This window comes from Branchiostoma belcheri, unplaced genomic scaffold (genome assembly GCF_001625305.1).
Source record: "Branchiostoma belcheri isolate BF01 breed outbred unplaced genomic scaffold, Haploidv18h27 scaffold123, whole genome shotgun sequence".
Classification (NCBI taxonomy): Eukaryota; Metazoa; Chordata; class Leptocardii; order Amphioxiformes; family Branchiostomatidae; genus Branchiostoma; species Branchiostoma belcheri.
Genome location: NW_017802636.1, coordinates 603725 through 621420, shown reverse-complemented (window position 1 = coordinate 621420; position 17696 = coordinate 603725). Strand labels below are relative to the sequence as shown.

The following is a 17696-nucleotide window of genomic DNA, read 5'->3' as shown; positions in this document are numbered from 1 at the left end:
CGTTAGTTTTTTCTAAAGGCCTTTGAGTCACGTGACATTTTCTAGCTAGAGAATTCGGACTCGCAAGGTCGCTAATAATTTGATGAGTAAATATTGGGCCTATGGGAGTCAAATGTGGCACCACTTGGTACTATGAAGCAATAAAGACTTATTATTTTCAATTATGAAGTGTTGACTCTTGACTCAGGTACTAGTAAGTTATCGATCATTAGGGAACAATACGAGCGATCGCCATGACGTCACCGTAGGCAAAAAGTGGGTGCCAGTTGGCTGATTTGCCTACCAAGAATTTGCATATGTCTTCAAATAATTTGCATGCGTATGATGTAAACAAAAACAGCGATCGCTCGTATACAAATGTAGAATAATATTGTATACAATATTTATAGTTAATAAGACATCTAATCAATGTCAATTAGTCAATCACTAATTTATAAACTGTCATCATGGAGGCAATACAGTGTGTTGTGTAAGTATAGTAAAGTTAGAACACAAAGAAGAACAGACAGAATTATAAATCATCAATTTATTCACAGCTTGATCAATTTCTTAAGATCCCATTCTGTTGATGTCTCACACTCAGTCACAGCACGACACTGTGACTCTCAGGCCGCCGCCATCTTTGTCACCTTTGACCTGACAGGGGGACCGTCCATTATAAAAGGGGAGGGGTGTAAGTTTTCCACACAGCAAAAGTTGCAGTGTAAAACACAGCAAAAGTTGCAGTGTAAAACACCAAAAGTTGCAGTGTAAAACACCAAAAGTTGCAGTGTAAAACACCAAAAGTTGCGGTGTAAAACACCAAAAGTTGCGGTGTAAAATTTTGTTCTTGTCGGCCACGGTACAAATCAGGTCAGTCGAATGTTGGAACGTTTCGTTCTACGTTCCATGATGCATGCCAAAGAACAACTTCGTTAGTTCCAAAAGAACGAAAAGAACAGCTTTATACTTTTTCTATTAGTATTGCTGTATTATCATGTCCTGTTGTAAAGTTAGACGCAGTGTTACGTAACTTAGAGTAGTCTCACTATTTATATGATGCGTCACTACAGATTGAGTACAAGCCCAACAACAAGCCATTTGAAGGGGTATCGATGATGAAAGCGGAGTTCCCGGTCCATTCCGCGGGCCCTCACCGGCCGCCCAGCTTCAAACCCCCGCAGGTGTACAAGTCTCCTCAGGCCAAGTTCCGTGACGGCACCACGCAGTCCACGGCATTCCAACCCTGGCCGCTGCCCAAGAAGGAGAAGTGGCCCTGGGCGTCCCGGGGCATGTACACCTCACCGGCAGACGTCTTCAGGTACTGGTATGCCCACTAACATTGCCCGTCTCTCTGGGTCTGAGCAGATACTAACAATGGATTTCAAGCAAGAAGTCGTGAGTTGTCACTTAGTTCAAGGAAAACCAGCGCCAGAGAAGCAATGTCACCTACGCTAAGCTATAATCATAGTCATGATAGCCATCCACTGGTCTTTCTCCCGGGAGAATATGCTTCAGTAATACGTATGTATCCCTGTCCCTGAAATGCTATCTCTGGTACTGAAATGCCATTTCTGTCCTTAAAATGCTATCCCTGTCCCTGGTGCTGAAATGCTATCCCTGTCCCTGAAATGCTACCTCTGTCCCTGAAATGCTATCCCTGCCCCTGGTACTGAAATGCTATCTCTGTCCCTGAAATGCTATCCCTGTCCCTGGTGCTGAAATGCTATCCCTGTCCCTGGTGCTGAAATGCTATCCCTGTCCCTGAAATGCTACCTCTGTCCCTGAAATGCTATCCCTGCCCCTGGTACTGAAATGCTATCCCTGTCCCTGAAATGCTATCCCTGTCCCTGGTACTGAAATGCTGTCCCTATGGGGACCTGTTGAGAGGGATAGGAGCTGTATCATGGAACAGTAGGGTTTTCCAAGTGCTAACTAATTTAACAGTACACAGCAGCACAGCACTCGCTACACTCGTTTATCATAGAAAATTGCAGTATCTAGGACCCACCATTGAAATATGAGCTTCATATGTGAGCTTGCCGTACTCAGGTGCACCACGTCTTACCGCGAGGACTTCGTGCAGCCCGCCAAGGTGGGAGACCGGCCCAAACCCTTCCGTCCCGTCAGCAAACGTGACGTCAAGTCCGACAAGAAAGTGCCCTTCCAGGTGGGTTATACATGTAGTAACGTTACTTCCCACGTACTCTTATTATGCCTTTTATCATCGATTGCGTAGCCCAGTCCAATGCCGTCAAAGCTTAGAAATGCGAAGTAAAAACCAAACAATGCGAATACCTGACGGACATGCAGCCACTCTCTCATTGGCCAAAACCGATAATTACAATGCTAAATGTATCATTGGTTAAACTGCTAATTGTTATTGAAGGTCAAGATTGGTCTATAACCGAAACAGCCGACGTTATGGTAGTCATTCACATTCAAGTGGACACCATTCCTTTGCGATCATACCCGTTCTGCAGGGCCAGAGCACCACCCGCAGTACGTACGTCCCCTGGAACAACACCCAGCCCGTCAAGTCGTACAAGAAGAGCGAGATCTACTCCCCGCCTTCCGAGAAGTTTGTAGCGCAGTCAACCTATCAGGTGAGGTAACAAACCTACGTACAGCGCGTGCTTTGTGGATATAATGGTCGTCCCTTGTGGGGAAATAATATAAGTGTGTAGGACTAGTCTCTTAGTAAAAGAAATAAAGCTTTTGCATCATTTACAGCCCTTAACGTAAGGTGTCAACATCTGTGTAAAGATGTGTGACACTGTTTTATCCACCTGGTTCAGACGAGGTTTACCGGAGAGATGGTATCGCCTGCCCGGTCCTGCCGCCCCGCCTACAAAGGGCCGTACGAGGAGGGCCGACCTGCTATGGAGGTGAGGACAACTAACAAAAACGTTCAACCAACACCTTCCATTTCTACGGCTATTTTTGGAATGGTCAATAGTAGTCCATGGCCGTAAACGTCGATGTCACTATATAGGTGTCACTAGATGTCACTATATAGGTGTTCCATATAAGTCGACTTGCTGTCCTGTCCTTGGTGCTGAAAAAACACCATGTGCGTTAGATTTAGCTAGTACGTGATGTAAGTGTCCATGCGTTGCGAATCGCGGGGCAACGTTCAACGACAACCTCCTTCACAAGAAACTTGTCGATGTTATCGTTACAGGCGTCCACAACTTACCGGGAGTGCTTTACTGTCCCTGCTCGGCCCCAGAGCTGCCCGGCCATGAAACTGTCCCTACGGACGGTGGCGAACGAAGCAGTGAGGCAGGGGTCAAAGTGTGCAGCCGTGGTCACAGCACCTGGTGAGTTGAGACTTTGTCGAAAAGAAAAAAAAAAGGAAATTATATTCAAGTCTAAAAGGAAATGGACCAACTGGCCTTCAGCAGTTTGACCATGCAACGATGACGATAGCTGCAAAGCTCTGCATTTTTAGGCTCTCATCTTGCATTTCTGAGACGTTTAGAGTTAGACGAGGTGGGCGGGCTTTTGGGATCGGTCAATTGGACAGATGTCAGAATGTTCCACAGTTCCACCATTGTCGGTTGTTGTGTGCTAATGGATTTGAGCACGTTTTCAATCGTAACTCCAGTCAGGCTTAGATTAGGAGGAAAATTACCACTCAGGAGCGCCACATGGCGACTGTTAACATAGTTTCACACCTCTCCTTCTCTCCTCAGAAAACGACCTTGAGTACAGCCACAAGTCGTCCGGACACACGTATTACCGGCTGTGCAAGCGGCCCAACACCGCCAGACAGCCTGTGGCCGGTGCCAAAGACTCAAACACCAAATAATGCACCCTAGTGGTGTTTAAAAGTACTGCAACTACTAAATACACGGAGCATTTTGTAATTTTCATAGGTCACCAACATGTTACCTGCTCAAGAAATCTCTGTTCATCTGGAACTATTTTACACGTGGTGTTTTGCAAATGACAATTCTTACAAGTTTCGGGTAAGAAGTACATAACAATTTCATTCTTCTATGACTGTTTCGATAACACCAGAATGTACATAGAACACATTGATACAATTTTGACATTTGGAGTCACAAGGCTGTTTGATATACCTAACAGCTCATCCTATAATGATCAATTTTAGTATGTAAATACAGAATTTTCTCCTGTTAAATAAAACAAGTAGTATGTGTATTATACAGTATTATATAAAACATGTAGATTGGAACTCAGGGAGCCTAAAATCTCTGTAGAGAACAGAAGCAAAGATGGTCAGTAAATATTCAAATAACTTTTCCTGGAGGAATACAGTAGTCAGTACATACCTCAGACTTGTTTAATATCTTTTTGACATGCGTTTGCATATTGGAAATAAGTTATGATGACTGGGAGGCATAAAACTGTGTGATATCACTTATTTATGAGTCTGACTTCCTCTGTTGAACTGATTTACCTTTTGTTATGTGTGATTTACCTTTTGTTATGTGTGGCATTCACCAGAGCTGATATCCACATCTTAAAAAAAAAGTCTATAAATAGAAAGTATTTGTGGGAGATCTTCAAAAGGCAGCTGTTTCTTTACTCACTTGGTGCAGGAGGTTGCTCCACTTATAACCTGGTCTGGTGGTGTAACACTCTTAGAATATGAAATTTTACAAGCAAACATGGGTGTCCTCTGATATTGCTTTATATTGTATGTCAATCTTCAGGGGCTGGATGCATGATAATGACAATTGTAGTATGTTCAAGAAGGAGCCAATCAAGACATGAGGTGTAAGAAAAGTAACCCCTTTATTGCTTCCAACATCTTACAGGTTATCTCCAGGAAACTTTTCTTTCCTACAACGTCTGGTATAAAATCACATTGTGAGAGGTCTTGCCTGTACAATATAGGACTGGTGTACAACTGTACTGTACAGAATTATACACAGGTGCAAGACTTCCCTGTTGTTTACATGAGTTGCTATAGCGATGGTCTACTCCCAGCACAGAGTCCTTGGTTCCAGAGATGGCTGTCTCAGAACTACATGACTATTCCTATCCTTACTTAACACCTACTGTTAAACACTACTGAAGAGACAAGTGTGATTGCATATACCATTTAGACAAGAAAGTGTTTATTACACCTGACATAAAAAGCAACAAACTGACCTGTGTTGACTTTCAGACCTTTTATTTATTTTACCATGTTCCTCTTAACGCACTGCTTCCAAACATCTGTGCATTTTATCTTACAATGTTTTAGTAAACTTAGCCAGAAGGTATCAACATGTGTGACATCTTGCCTTTAAAAAAAGTGAGACTTGGGCAAGCATAACAGAATGAAGAGGATAAAAAGGGGAAAGTGGCAACTATTGTTATACATTTGTACCGTCTCCGCACTGAATCCTGCAACATTGACTATGGCTGGACCAAGGCCCACCATTCCGCAGCTTATTTAAGGTACACAATCTTATATAACCATTTTACACTTTGCTATGGTAAAATGTAAGAAATTAATACACGTAATACCAGTAAGCACCTTACAAGAGGTTCACTGTTGCAACTCGGTTTGTTCGAATGACTACGGAATAGACGCATAAGAAGGTTGACCATTAACTACGCCTGTCTCTGTGGACGGAGAATTTGACTATTTGACCGTTCTTCTGGTGGGTTCTGACGCTGTGGGGGGCGGGGGAGGGCCTCTACGGTCCAGGTCCTCGATGTACGACATGAGGAGTTTCCTACGCTCGTCCGGAACACAGTCCAGCACCAGGTAACGTTTGTCTTTCTCCAGAAGTTTCTCCACATCCTTCAGATGATGACCATCGGTATCCTCTAACAATCTCTTAGACCTGCAAGTAGGGCAATTGGCAATGAATCAATAGGCATAGAATGCAATGGGTGGGATCATAGGATTGGGTATGTGATTTTCTTTGAATGAACACAAGTGCCCCCTAGCAATGCAGGGGTAAACTGCATCTCAGGTAAATCCCGGCTTGGAAGAATCACATGAAATTACTACAGCAGGTAATCCTGGATAGTAAGTTTCCAGGGATACTGAGTCATGCTAAAGCTTTGAGCAATCAACAAGGATCTTGACTAAATCTGAAAAATTTTAAGCAATCAACAAGGATTTTGAGTAAATCTGCCAGATTTCCAACATTGAGGTAGATGAGAAACAAGAAAACAAATTTTCTAAATTATCCATGGCCTGTAAGCTCCTCATGAAAGCCAGACATTTGGAGAGGCAGAGTAGATGTGCAAGCAGCCTGACATGATGATGATGAGTGTACTAGTGTCCTGCAACTGAACTCACTTGTACGTGATGAATTTGGTCTCTTTCAGAAGTGTCCTGAAGTCAGCCTTGGCAGCAACAAACTTGTCTCGGATGTAGTCGTTGAACTCTCTCTCACGTTTCTGAAACCACAACATGTAAGAATCATTAACTTTCTCCCTGCTGTGCCATCATTTATGTAAAACAAAAGCTGTGCCAAGTCGAGCAAAAGTCAGCAGGGAAATGGTAAGTGCAGGTATTTCTACTAGCAGCCTAGACTTGTAACGTCATGTAACAGGGTTTAATAAGATGGAAATAACTTCTGCATTTTAGGTTGTCAAGATTTATTGTTAGATTGTAACTGGTTTATCATCTATCCTAGGATTACCATTATGGCAATAAACTTAATTGGAAAGTGCCACTCAGAAAGAATCCTGTCTTAGCAGTGTCAGTACTAAAGCTATATAATACACGTAATAACATATTTCATTTTAAGAGCATATCATGAACACTGGTATTAAAAGTACAAGCACATTTCCAGACATACCCTATCACTGGAGGAGAACTTTGAAAACCTAGGGTCATCTTTGATGATTTTCCTAACTTCCTTCCATGAGGACATCAGTGTAATCTGGAAGAAAGAGTACAGAATACAACATGTCAAACTTTAATTTATACTAAGGCATAAAAAACTCTTCACTCATTCTGTCTGTGGAGTCCTCACTGGAAATGAAACTAATATAGGATGAATGACTGTTGAACTCCTCTGAATAAATAAATGAATAAATACTATGGTATCATGAAAATTCATCGGTGTTGGTAGTTACATGTTTAGAGTTAAAAACTTTTGGTCCAACACAATAAAGTTCTCTCACCTAGAACTTTTGACCAGTCACTCTGGTCTTCCACAGTAGACTGACCCAGTGAAGCTTGTCATGTGGTTTCTTTGAAGCGTGACGTCAACACTGGGTCTACTGAGGAAGACCAGCATTACTGGTCAAAAGCTCTTGGTGAGAGAACTTTTTTTTTTGCATTGGACCAAAAGTTTTAACTCTAAACAAATGAATAATAAATACCTCAGACGTCTCGTCCAGCAGCTGCTTGAACTGTTCTCTCTTCTTCTTGGTCAGCATGTCGATGTGCTCGTTGAACAGCTTCTCCTTCTCGTCCCTGTCCAGGAGGTTGGCCAGCTCCCAGCGGTGGTCCTTCCTCAGCTGACGCCGCGTCTCACGCCAATTGGCGTCGGCATTCCTCACCTGGAGGGACACGGGGAGGTGTTTTATCTGAAGAGCTTGTTTGTGAAAAAAGGTCTTATGAGAAGCAGATATTATCTTAATTTGAAGCTGTGTGTAAACATGATGATTTTCCACTGTTTAAAACGAAAATACGTTTTTTGTGCCTGCTGCGATGTCATGGATGGAATTTAACTTCACATATTTCCTATCGGCTGAATTAAGAGTTTGAAGTAAAATTTGTCAGGTTTGATGCTCATCAACATCAGAAGTATCTTATACAAATGGCTTTGTTCACTGAATGGTACTTATCATGGTTGAGTGTTATGAGGAACTGTTGTACGTCATTGGTGGCACAACCTCAATGTTAACAACCTGCTCTCTCTCTGAAAACCCAGCCTGCCCTGCTTGAGATTAGACCTGGTACATTTTTGTAAATGTAAAACACCTACCATATCTGCCAGCAGTGCCTTGAAGTGCTGGGTTGCCTCATCTCTCTTGTGCTGTTCTCTCTCTCTGTCCACTTCTCTGATGAGTTCTGATCTCTCCTTCTGCACTTCTCTTTGTCTCTCCTTCAGGCTTTCCTCTGCTCTCCTCTGACGCTCTTTTTCTCTCTCCTTCTCTGCATCTTCTTCCTGTCAGAGCAGAATAACAAGTGTACACTTAACGTGTGTAGCATCACTTTCTGTGAATAGTCTCAGAGATGTCACTCTTACAGTGTGGAGATACAATGTTCTGCTAAAATTTAATGACAAATTTTGTAAAGGTACATGTACTGTACATGATACATGAATGAAGTTCAAACATGACGTGTGTAGCTTTCAATTCTAAGATTGCGAAATTTAGACCTTATCACTACTGGTCATCAACAAGTCTGCAAAAATCTTGGTAAATATGTTGTATTGTCTGTGTAAGTCATGTCTAATGGCATATGTAACATCAGAATGCTGCTCTCCTTACCTTTGCCTTTGTCTCCACGTACATCTTGAACCACTCCTCGCGGAGGTGGCTACTCTCGACAGCCTTGTAGCGAGAGTCTGACTCCACCTTGTCCTTGACTTTGCTCCAGCGGGAGTACTTGTCCACGTTCTGCTCTTTGAGCAGGTCTGTGAAGTCCTGTTTCACCTGTTTTGTGTTTGACGAGAGGAGAAAAAAGATGCTACAGTGAGTCCAGGCAGGCTGTGCACGCTGTAGGTGGACAACTGTTTAAAAGAGAAGTAGCAGTTAGTATACTATGTTTGAACAGAAGGTATTCTTTTTTTTTTGCCAAACCACCAAATGAAACATTCCTCCAGCTGATTTAAGCCTCTAGCTGCAGCAGTATTTCAGTGGTTGTTGATGTGTTTCATATATCTACTTTTCACTTGCCCACATGTTGTGTTGTCTTGTCAAAGGTGTGAAAAATCTTGTTTCTATGAAACACTGAAGTGATTAGGTGCTCCTGGAACAGTAGTGGCCTAAATGCCAGAAATATATGTTTTTAGAAAGCAGGAAACGCAGACACAAAACGGAAACTGTGAAACAAAATCTAAAGTGGAGAGGGTATAAGATGATCAACAGTATGGCAAAAAAATTAGTTAGCTGTTGAAAGCATTTTTCTCAGTATGTATTACCTTACCAACGGCAACTGTCCCATAACCAAGTCTAACTATTGTGTCACATGCAACAATCAGTCTACACAAACCCATGCACTGTCCCCATACTTGTTTGCCATGTACAGTACAACTCACTGCGGTGCTTAAGGTGATAGCTCAGCTTTACCTACAGCAATATATGTACCACACAAAGACAGCAAAAAATGGAGCCTACAAAATGACCAACAGTCAGGTCTTATCAAGTAGCAAAACTATAAAAAAAATTAAATACAAGAAGAAGAAAGAATGAAAGAAAGAGAAAAAATACAAACAGAACAATCCTTGCTCCAATCATACAGTACTTTCTCTACATAGTCAGATCCACAGAGTTATAAAACGGAAAGGAATTGAAATTTAGTACCGGAAATGTGGGGAGGAATTTTCAGCCAGAATGCAATGCTTTCCTCACTAGTAGGGAATCCCACAAAACTTGGCTAGTGCCTGAATCACAGCTCTTTTGTCTGACTGGATGACCCAAAACTCTTTCGCTTTTCTTCACCGGCAGGTAGAAATACACATTTTAGTAAAAAGAAGGTTAAGCACGATCACAACGCAGGGCAGACTCTACTGGGGAGGAACTGCAGTGATGGTAGTGACTTGGGAAACTTCACAAAAATCTTCACAATGATACAAACATTGAATATTACTGACTTTGCAGTTTCATAATTTTTCTATTCTATTGCTGATCCAAGTTTCTAAAAATAGATAAAGAAGTAAAGATGAGAGTAATCAGCAAGATGTTTCAAAGTATATTAGAGTTTGTTTCTGTTGACCTTAATCATCACTGCAGTTCATCCCTCGAGTTGCCATCATCATGCAAGCATGCAAAATATCCCACAGAAATACTTTTAAATCAAACACACATTTAACATTCCATTACAAAATAATGGGTTGGCAAACTACAGACAAACCCACAAATTACCAGTGGGGGGGAAATAGACTCAAACGGATCACTGCAAGGCGGAATATTAACTCAAGGCTACTGATCTCCAAAATCCAATTCTTCAAAGTCTTCATGGATTTAAGCATTACAGCTAGAACGATTAAAATGATGTACAAGATTGTAGCATGTCCTAAGCAAACTTTACACAAAAAGCATCAGAGGAGGTTGTGGAGTATAAAGATATTTGTATATTTATACACAAACACACACTTGCTATATGCAGACAAATTATTCAAATCTGGTAGAAAATGTGTGATTTGTTGAGCTATCATGTCACAATGTTGCAGCCAGTACCTATCTTGCTTTGCACTTTCTGGAATAAATGCTAGAATGTATAAATGTAAATTTGCAAGGAAGAACTTTAATAAGTTACACTCAATTTCCCATTTAAGTTTTATTCAAAGTTGATTATTTAAATCCTGCAGCAAGACAGGTCCTGACTGAGAACATGTTCAATGCATCAACAATTCAAGTGACAACACACCCACATGTCATACAGGACCGAGGCGAGGTAAGAACAACATCACAAGGTACATGTCAATCATCGGCCTGCCCTGGCATCCTTATATGGATGTCTGCTGGGCGTGGCAGGCCAAGACCCCGCCTCTTTGGTGCCTTGTGCAGGGAGTCGTTCATAGACACAACTTTGTGTCGTGGGTTTCTTCTTAAAATCAATATATTTTGAGTACACAGCTAGAGTTTTGTGGGTTGATGCTGGTCTAACACCTCAATTCATTTGATGGCCATTTCTTAGCTGACAGAACAGATAACAGAGAGTTAATTCTTTTTGATCCAAATTGCAGGTGATTTTTAGTTAGAAATTCTACACATTTCAGATTCTGTTTGTAGATGGTTTAGAGCTGCATGATAACCAGAACAGAACCCAGGAAGAGGAAGATGGTTCACAAAACCTGAGCATGCTAGCCTGACTCCCCCCACAAGGCCCCTGATCCCCCAGTCGTTTCTCCCACCACGCACGCCCCTCCGGACGTGAACACCGACCTTCTCTGCACGGCTACGGCTCGTCTCCTTCTCCTTCTTGCGCAGGGTGGTCATGAACTCCGAGAACAGCGCCTCCCGGTCACGCATCTTCTCAATGGCCTTGAAGCGATGGTCCTTCCCATTCTTCATGGCAAACTCACTAAAACTGGTCCTGGAGAGGGAAGGAGTGGGGGTGTCACAGACATGTACCTTAAAATTGAGCCATTAAAATACAACATTCTGTCACTTTGAAACATACAGTCACATGGCAAAAGTATGAAAACAGTGACCAAAGTTGCCTTTTGGTTTATGGTGTAACTTTGTATGACAATGCAAGAAAATAAAAACAACAACAAACAAAAAATACAGAGCACATTTCATACAAAGCTCAACTTTCTACACTTTTCAGGTAAGGGGGTATGTAGTCAAACACAATCTGGACAATGTTTAAAAACATTTTTACACAAGGAAATATCCTACTTGGCAGATATCTTGGCCTCCTCCATGAGCTGTACAAACTCCTCCTTGGCCTCCTTTAGTTTGCTGCGCTTCTCCTTCCTCTCGTCCTCCGCACGCTGCTTCACGTACTGCTCAAACACCTGCTTCCTCTCCTTGTTGTTCAACAGTAGGTATCTGAGGAGGGGAGGGGGAGACTTGGTTAAACCTTTAGCAGGAAGCTATGACTGGTATTAACTGCTAATGTGAAAAGGTGAAACAATGGAATGAACTGGGAAGTCTGCATTGTGTATTTACAGTCTATCACTGACTGCTAAATTTAATGAAACAACAATTATTTTGGAAATACTCAAGTTACATTGTGGACCACATCTACTTTGACTAATTTGCTCCAAAGAACAGTTTTGGGTCTAACCTTGGATCAAAGACAATCTTGTGTAGTTCCTTGTCCCATGTGGAAAATGCTGAAACCTGGAAGAAAATTGACACTTGTTAAACGTACAATGTATATTCAGGAATGTAGATCAACCTTTGTTTCTAGTAATCAATACTTTTTGTTCACTTTGCTGCTTTCTATGAAATTGACTTCAGAACACGTTAGGTTTAGTGCTGACTTACTCCTCTCTCCAGCAGCATGTCTCTGAACTGTTTCATACGGATGTCCAGCGGCACGATGGCACGCTCCCGAGCTGCCTTGATCTCCGCCTCCATAGCTGCCTCCTTCTCTGGGTCCACGTCTGATGGCTTCTTCTCATCTTCAAGCCTGGAAAAACATCAGTCAGATGACAGATATGCCCCACATATTCTTTACCATTTAGTGAATCTTTATTCTCCAGTGATGTCTCTGTTACATAGCTAAGGGAATCACTTTTTCTTCAAAGACCTTTGACCAATTTTCTACCCAACCAAGGATGGACTCATGGACATGTACATTCAGGACTTTTAAGACTTACTTTTTCTTCTTCAACTTAGGCTCCTCTTCTGATGTCTCTTCGTTCTTGTTCTTGATGCCGGCTGGAGTGGTGAGAATGATAGGAACACTTCATACATCTTGTTACTTTATCACGGCTCTCATAAATACGTCAGTGAAACCTTGACAAATTTCTCATCTCCTCAAGCTTCTTCAACAGGCACTTTTGTAAAAGAGAAACCTTTCATAGGGAGGAAGATGACTGATACAGGGAATATCATTTGTCTGCAAAGTTTTACTGCAGAATGTATCAAGCACACAACCAACTTGGGAGAAGTTCTCCATAACTTTGTGGAATATTACATTCAAGGACATATTGATACACTTTTACCCATTTACGTGCATCATCAAATTCTATATTGCTCACAACTCAGCAAAGGTACATAGGCAGGGGGGCAGCACTGCATGCTTCTCCCTGAATGGAGTACAATTTTTTGTCACAATTTTCAAGACAATCATGTACAGAAACAATGTTGAAAACAAATTCTGTGTGTAGTTCACCACCCATAAGGTAAGTTGTTGTAAAGTCTAATGGTGCAATGCACAAAGGATTGCTTGAGTCTCTTGATTCTAGCATAGGGGCCAGTGATGCTGACTGTTCCTTAGTGTTCTGATCAGACAGTGAGTGTCTCCTAACCTTCCTCGTCCTTCTTGACGTGCGGAGGTTCCATGATGAGCCTGTCCACGTCCGTCCTTCCCAGCAGCTCCTCCGGCCGTTCCCATAGCGACAGGCGCGTGGTGGGGTTGTAGAAGAACACCCTCTGGTCCCCCGTCCACACGATGCACCTGGAACATAACCATTCATCACTGTATCGTGTGTCCCAACAATTACCCTGCTCGTAAAGACCCACACTTTATTGCTCCCCCAATAAGTTCTAGTTGACAGGATATGATGGGGGTGCAGAGTTCCCCCCACATTAAGAGATCCCCAGTGAAACAGGGATTTTCCATGGAGATCCTGCTCCCTTCTGCATGACAGCAGGTCCTGGCAGAGGGATGATACTACCTCACTGTGGTAAAGAAAATTGCTCCGATTATCTGTGGACTTGAAACATTGATAAGCTTGGGCACTGACATATATGGCCCCTTTCAAGCTTAAATGGATGCTCTTCTGACAGGATTATCATGACACTATAAGATGCACTTTTCATGTTTGGGAGCTGCTGCAGGGAGATGAGGCATTAAGAGGCAAACATGTTTGCTTATCAAATCTAATCTTCATTTCCCACCTGGAAGCAGCCTCAAAGTACATATCACATGCAAAGTAATGTCATTAAAACAACAATTTACCAAGGGAGTGCTGCTAAGGGAAAATGCTATACAATACTGTACATTCATTCTTTTGCAAATTTATCTCTGGAAGCCATTCACTAGGGGTAGTGTAACTGAGAGGTATATTTTCCAGTATAATGAATTGTCTCTGCTCCGTGCTGTTGTATTATTGCTCATACGCTGCAGGATACACCAAACAACTCATGCTACTGCCTGGGGTGTCGTTATGTCATTTCCTACAGTAAAGATGTATCACACCTGACAGAACTTCTCGTATCACTCTTCCTGTTCCTCTTCCTTAGACAGGTGGAAAATAAGATGTCTGTCACACCTTACATTAAGGGTGGACGTGCCATCAGTTATGCAGCTTTTTTTTCTTGCAGGTACATCTGTAGCGGCTACAATTTATGACTCGGCAGTGACTGCTTCTACACCTTAGAGGCTTTAAAACTAATGAGAGGAAGTACAAAAAATGATGCCAGCATAGTTTGTGACAGCAGCTATTATTTTCATACCTGTACATATGCTAGAAACAAAAGCCTTTGTGAGAGTTTTGATGGGCTCAGGAGGAGTGGCACTTCTCACATTTTTAATAAAAACTACTGCAGGTGAAGATTTGAGGATTACTACCAAGATTACACTTTAATTACAGACAGCCTTAAGGAGTATAAGTTTTATTTTTGTTTCATTTTAAGAAAACATGAGGGTCTTAAGAATACGTCAAGATGGTTTGAGCAGCTTCTATCCAACAGCTTCAAAATCCTTCAACAGCATGTTGTATGAGCCAGCCTGACAACAACAGATGGTTTGTACCACATCTTATGCATACCACAATATGCAGCTTTATGAATTATTGAGTAAAAGACTTTTCATATATCCACGTTCCTTTGTTGAGCTTTTGTGGGATACAGAAAACACATCAGAGCCACAATTCAATCTCCCAGGCCATTTCTGCAACACACAATATCTTCATTTTGCTCCAAATCCACAGAGAAAGTTATCTAAAGGTTCCAAAGCCTGCCTTTGGCCTTTCGGAAATCATAGCTATCTCTATTGTGAAACATCTGAGTGGAGATTACATTGCGAGATTTCTTTCGGAAAGGTCTTGGAAAGGTTCAGCCGTTTCCTTGTGGACTTGTCATGTGAGCTTTATGTAGAGAATGATGATGCGGGGAGTGAAACAGGACCCGATATCTCCCTCTCAAGAACACGGACACGGGCCATTTAAACGGTCCGCCAGGAGACGGGTAATGGACACGCTGGAAATCAAACCATGAATGCTTGATGTGGCATCACAGGATTCCATCTGTTTGGTGCAGGACCTCTAGCACTTTGTCTGACAATAACTCAAAACCTTGTGTCATCATTTATCAAGAGATCAAAGCACTGATTCGTCATATGACAGGTCTGCGGCTTTGCCAGCTAACACTCCAAGACGTCTGATATACTACTTGTAAAAGGCTGGCAGCTATAGAGGCAGCATGGGCATGCTAAGTGGGGTACCCAACTATTTCTCTCTTTCAGACCTTCTTCTCACCACGACACACACAGTTATCAGACCTGACTAGGCTGAAGAAGCTATGAAGGGTAGAGTACAAATGTCAACACATACACATACATGTACATGTACAGGAGTACAACTTCAGTGTTGTCATACCAAGCAGCTTGACATGATGACAACGCTTTTAATTACCTTCGGGTACGGAAGTACTGGGCTTGTTTTGGGTAGCTCAGTTTGTGTTTTTTGCTTGTCCTGAAACCTTTGGTTGCATGCTGGGTGGTAGGTGATTTTGACAATTATATGGGATAAGTGGGTGGCATGTGGAGGAATTAAGGACAGTGTAATACTGTCTTGATTAAATTACGTGATACAATCCCCTCCACAGTTTCAATACATTCAAACAATGATTCCTGGAGGTCTAAAGATCACGAAATCCCAAAATACATCCCAGAAGTCTGAAATCTTTAATTTCTTCAGTCGTTTCAGAAAAGAACTACCATTTATCAGAGATGGTCCAGTCTGCTTCAGAAGCATACAGTTAAAATCTGTTTTGTCCAATGTTACTTTGTTGCCACGAGGGTACAGTTAGCAGTTCCCATCCAATCAGAGTCATTAGAATGCGAGTGCTTTAGCTTCCTGCCATCGTTCAGACAATGATAGGCTCCCACATCCACCATCTCCGTCTCAGCCTTCCTCGGCAATCCAGCGGGTAACACGACACTAGAGATGGGCCATTAAGTTGTCCATTACGTTTATGACTGGAGGATGTGTTCGGGAGATGTCAGAGAGGGTCGTTTCAGCAGGATTCAGCAATTCTTTGAGTTGAAGGCTGGCGCCAGGATCACTTACAACGTCTGCTTCCTCCACAGACTGTTCCAGGGAAGACTCCAGTTACGACAGATGGGATTAAAACCCACACAGGAGGATTGTTACATTTCATAGCCCTTCCCCTCACAAACTCAAGCACTAATGAAAAGGGCCGTTGGTACGGAGCCTAATGCATGATGTCATCGGTAAGGATCCTCCTTGCACGCACCGTTCTCCTACATTAGGTAGTTATGCCGTCTAATGCACACATCAAAGACGGTGCCGCTCCAAAATGAAAAGGCTGTCTTTACATCCCTTCATATAAGATTAGGGCTTGTCAGAACTGATTCCCACTGTCATGTAGTAGAATTTCATAGCCACACAAGGACCCCTTTGCTGACACCTCTATTCCACTTCATGTGTGCAAACTAATGTACCATTCAACATCATCATTAAAAAACATGTACATGTATGAGGGTGACAGCAGACCTTTGAAATCAGTATTGTTTACTTTCCTACAACAGTAAACCTTGCAAGGGAGGTGATTTGCATACAGAATATTTAACAATAGACATTGCTAAGCCATCCTCTTCAACAGTCAATTTTGTCACCAACTCAAGTGTCTAAATAAAAAAAATCTTTGCCGTCCTGTGGCAAGTTCTGCAGTCTTTTGGGAATAAGAGAATAGTGTTGATCACAATTATATTCAAAATCAAGTCACATTCCAAATTTTTCTGCCATTTTCTATAGATGATTAAGCATGTCTGTGCATGTAGCTAGCATAATTGTCAGTTTATTATATCAGATGCATCATTAAATTGTGATGTCTTTATGGTTGGTAATAGTTGTCACAAGGGTTAATTAAAAGTACTACATTTTCTTTGTTGGTGATGTTATGCTGTATATTTCACAATTTACACATGTCTTCTCCACTAGTTTTCTACAAGCAAAGTTTTATGATGCAGTCACATTTGCTGTACGATTTGATGTCAGAGAATTTTCAAGCAGGCTGTTACAGAACTAACTGCCGACAATGGTCTAAGACAGCCTTTGCTGTCATAAGACAACTGTAATTTGTACAACTCATGAAAGACTGTCCAAATAATGCCCTTAGCTATAGTTTACGATCATACAACAAAATTGACCAGAACCAGCTACTACAGACAGTTATTCAGATCACAGATGAACAGAGAAGTCTCCCGTACAGTAGCCACTCTCCACATGCAGCCATGACTTCCCCACAGCCTCCTGCACTGTAACCTTGGGGAAGCAAATGTTCTCTAACCAGATTTCCCATCTTGTTTTGCAAGTAGACCCATCATGACCTTCCAATAAAATACCAGGGAAGTACACCTGCCATTTGCCAAACATGAAGGACCGCCGATTGTTCTCACGGCGCCGTGTAATGGCCCGCCTTTTGAGACCCCTGACGTTGTTAAATCAAAGTTTGACACACAGGCCATTTCCATATTGATAACTCCTGTGCAGAAAACCCCCCTGTGGACTGTGTATGCCCTCCTGCCGTCACTTTCCTGTACGCGAGGTTGATTGGTGACATTTGTGTCTAGTTTCAGTGAAAGGTTGGCCACCGGCACATCTTCCCAACACCCCTTTGTCTTAAGATAATGGGCAAGACATTTAAGGCGTCACATCTACGGGGATTGCACCGCCGCTAATGGAACAGTTACG

The 17696-nt window shown here is 42.2% G+C and overlaps 2 protein-coding genes across 2 annotated transcripts in view; one reads left to right on the top strand and one right to left on the bottom strand.

Moving 5' to 3' along the window:
* The window catches only part of LOC109463178 (stabilizer of axonemal microtubules 2-like), a 9137-nt gene extending 5251 nt beyond the window's left edge, over positions 1-3886 (top strand). Inside the window, exons 7-12 of the mRNA XM_019759891.1 lie at positions 1053-1300; positions 2032-2149; positions 2463-2585; positions 2778-2867; positions 3164-3302; positions 3678-3886. Of these exons, the coding sequence (XP_019615450.1) occupies positions 1053-1300; positions 2032-2149; positions 2463-2585; positions 2778-2867; positions 3164-3302; positions 3678-3793 (834 nt within the window). The 3' untranslated portion in view covers positions 3794-3886. The remainder of the gene's footprint in view (positions 1-1052; positions 1301-2031; positions 2150-2462; positions 2586-2777; positions 2868-3163; positions 3303-3677) is intronic.
* An 843-nt stretch (positions 3887-4729) lies between these two features.
* Positions 4730-17696, bottom strand: part of LOC109463202 (transcription elongation regulator 1-like) — a 54529-nt gene continuing 41562 nt past the window's right edge. The window contains 12 exon segments of the mRNA XM_019759922.1: positions 4730-5789; positions 6254-6354; positions 6759-6842; positions 7288-7467; positions 7896-8078; positions 8404-8568; positions 11023-11173; positions 11482-11634; positions 11873-11928; positions 12076-12220; positions 12411-12471; positions 13065-13213. Of these exon segments, the coding sequence (XP_019615481.1) occupies positions 5585-5789; positions 6254-6354; positions 6759-6842; positions 7288-7467; positions 7896-8078; positions 8404-8568; positions 11023-11173; positions 11482-11634; positions 11873-11928; positions 12076-12220; positions 12411-12471; positions 13065-13213 (1633 nt within the window). The 3' untranslated portion in view covers positions 4730-5584.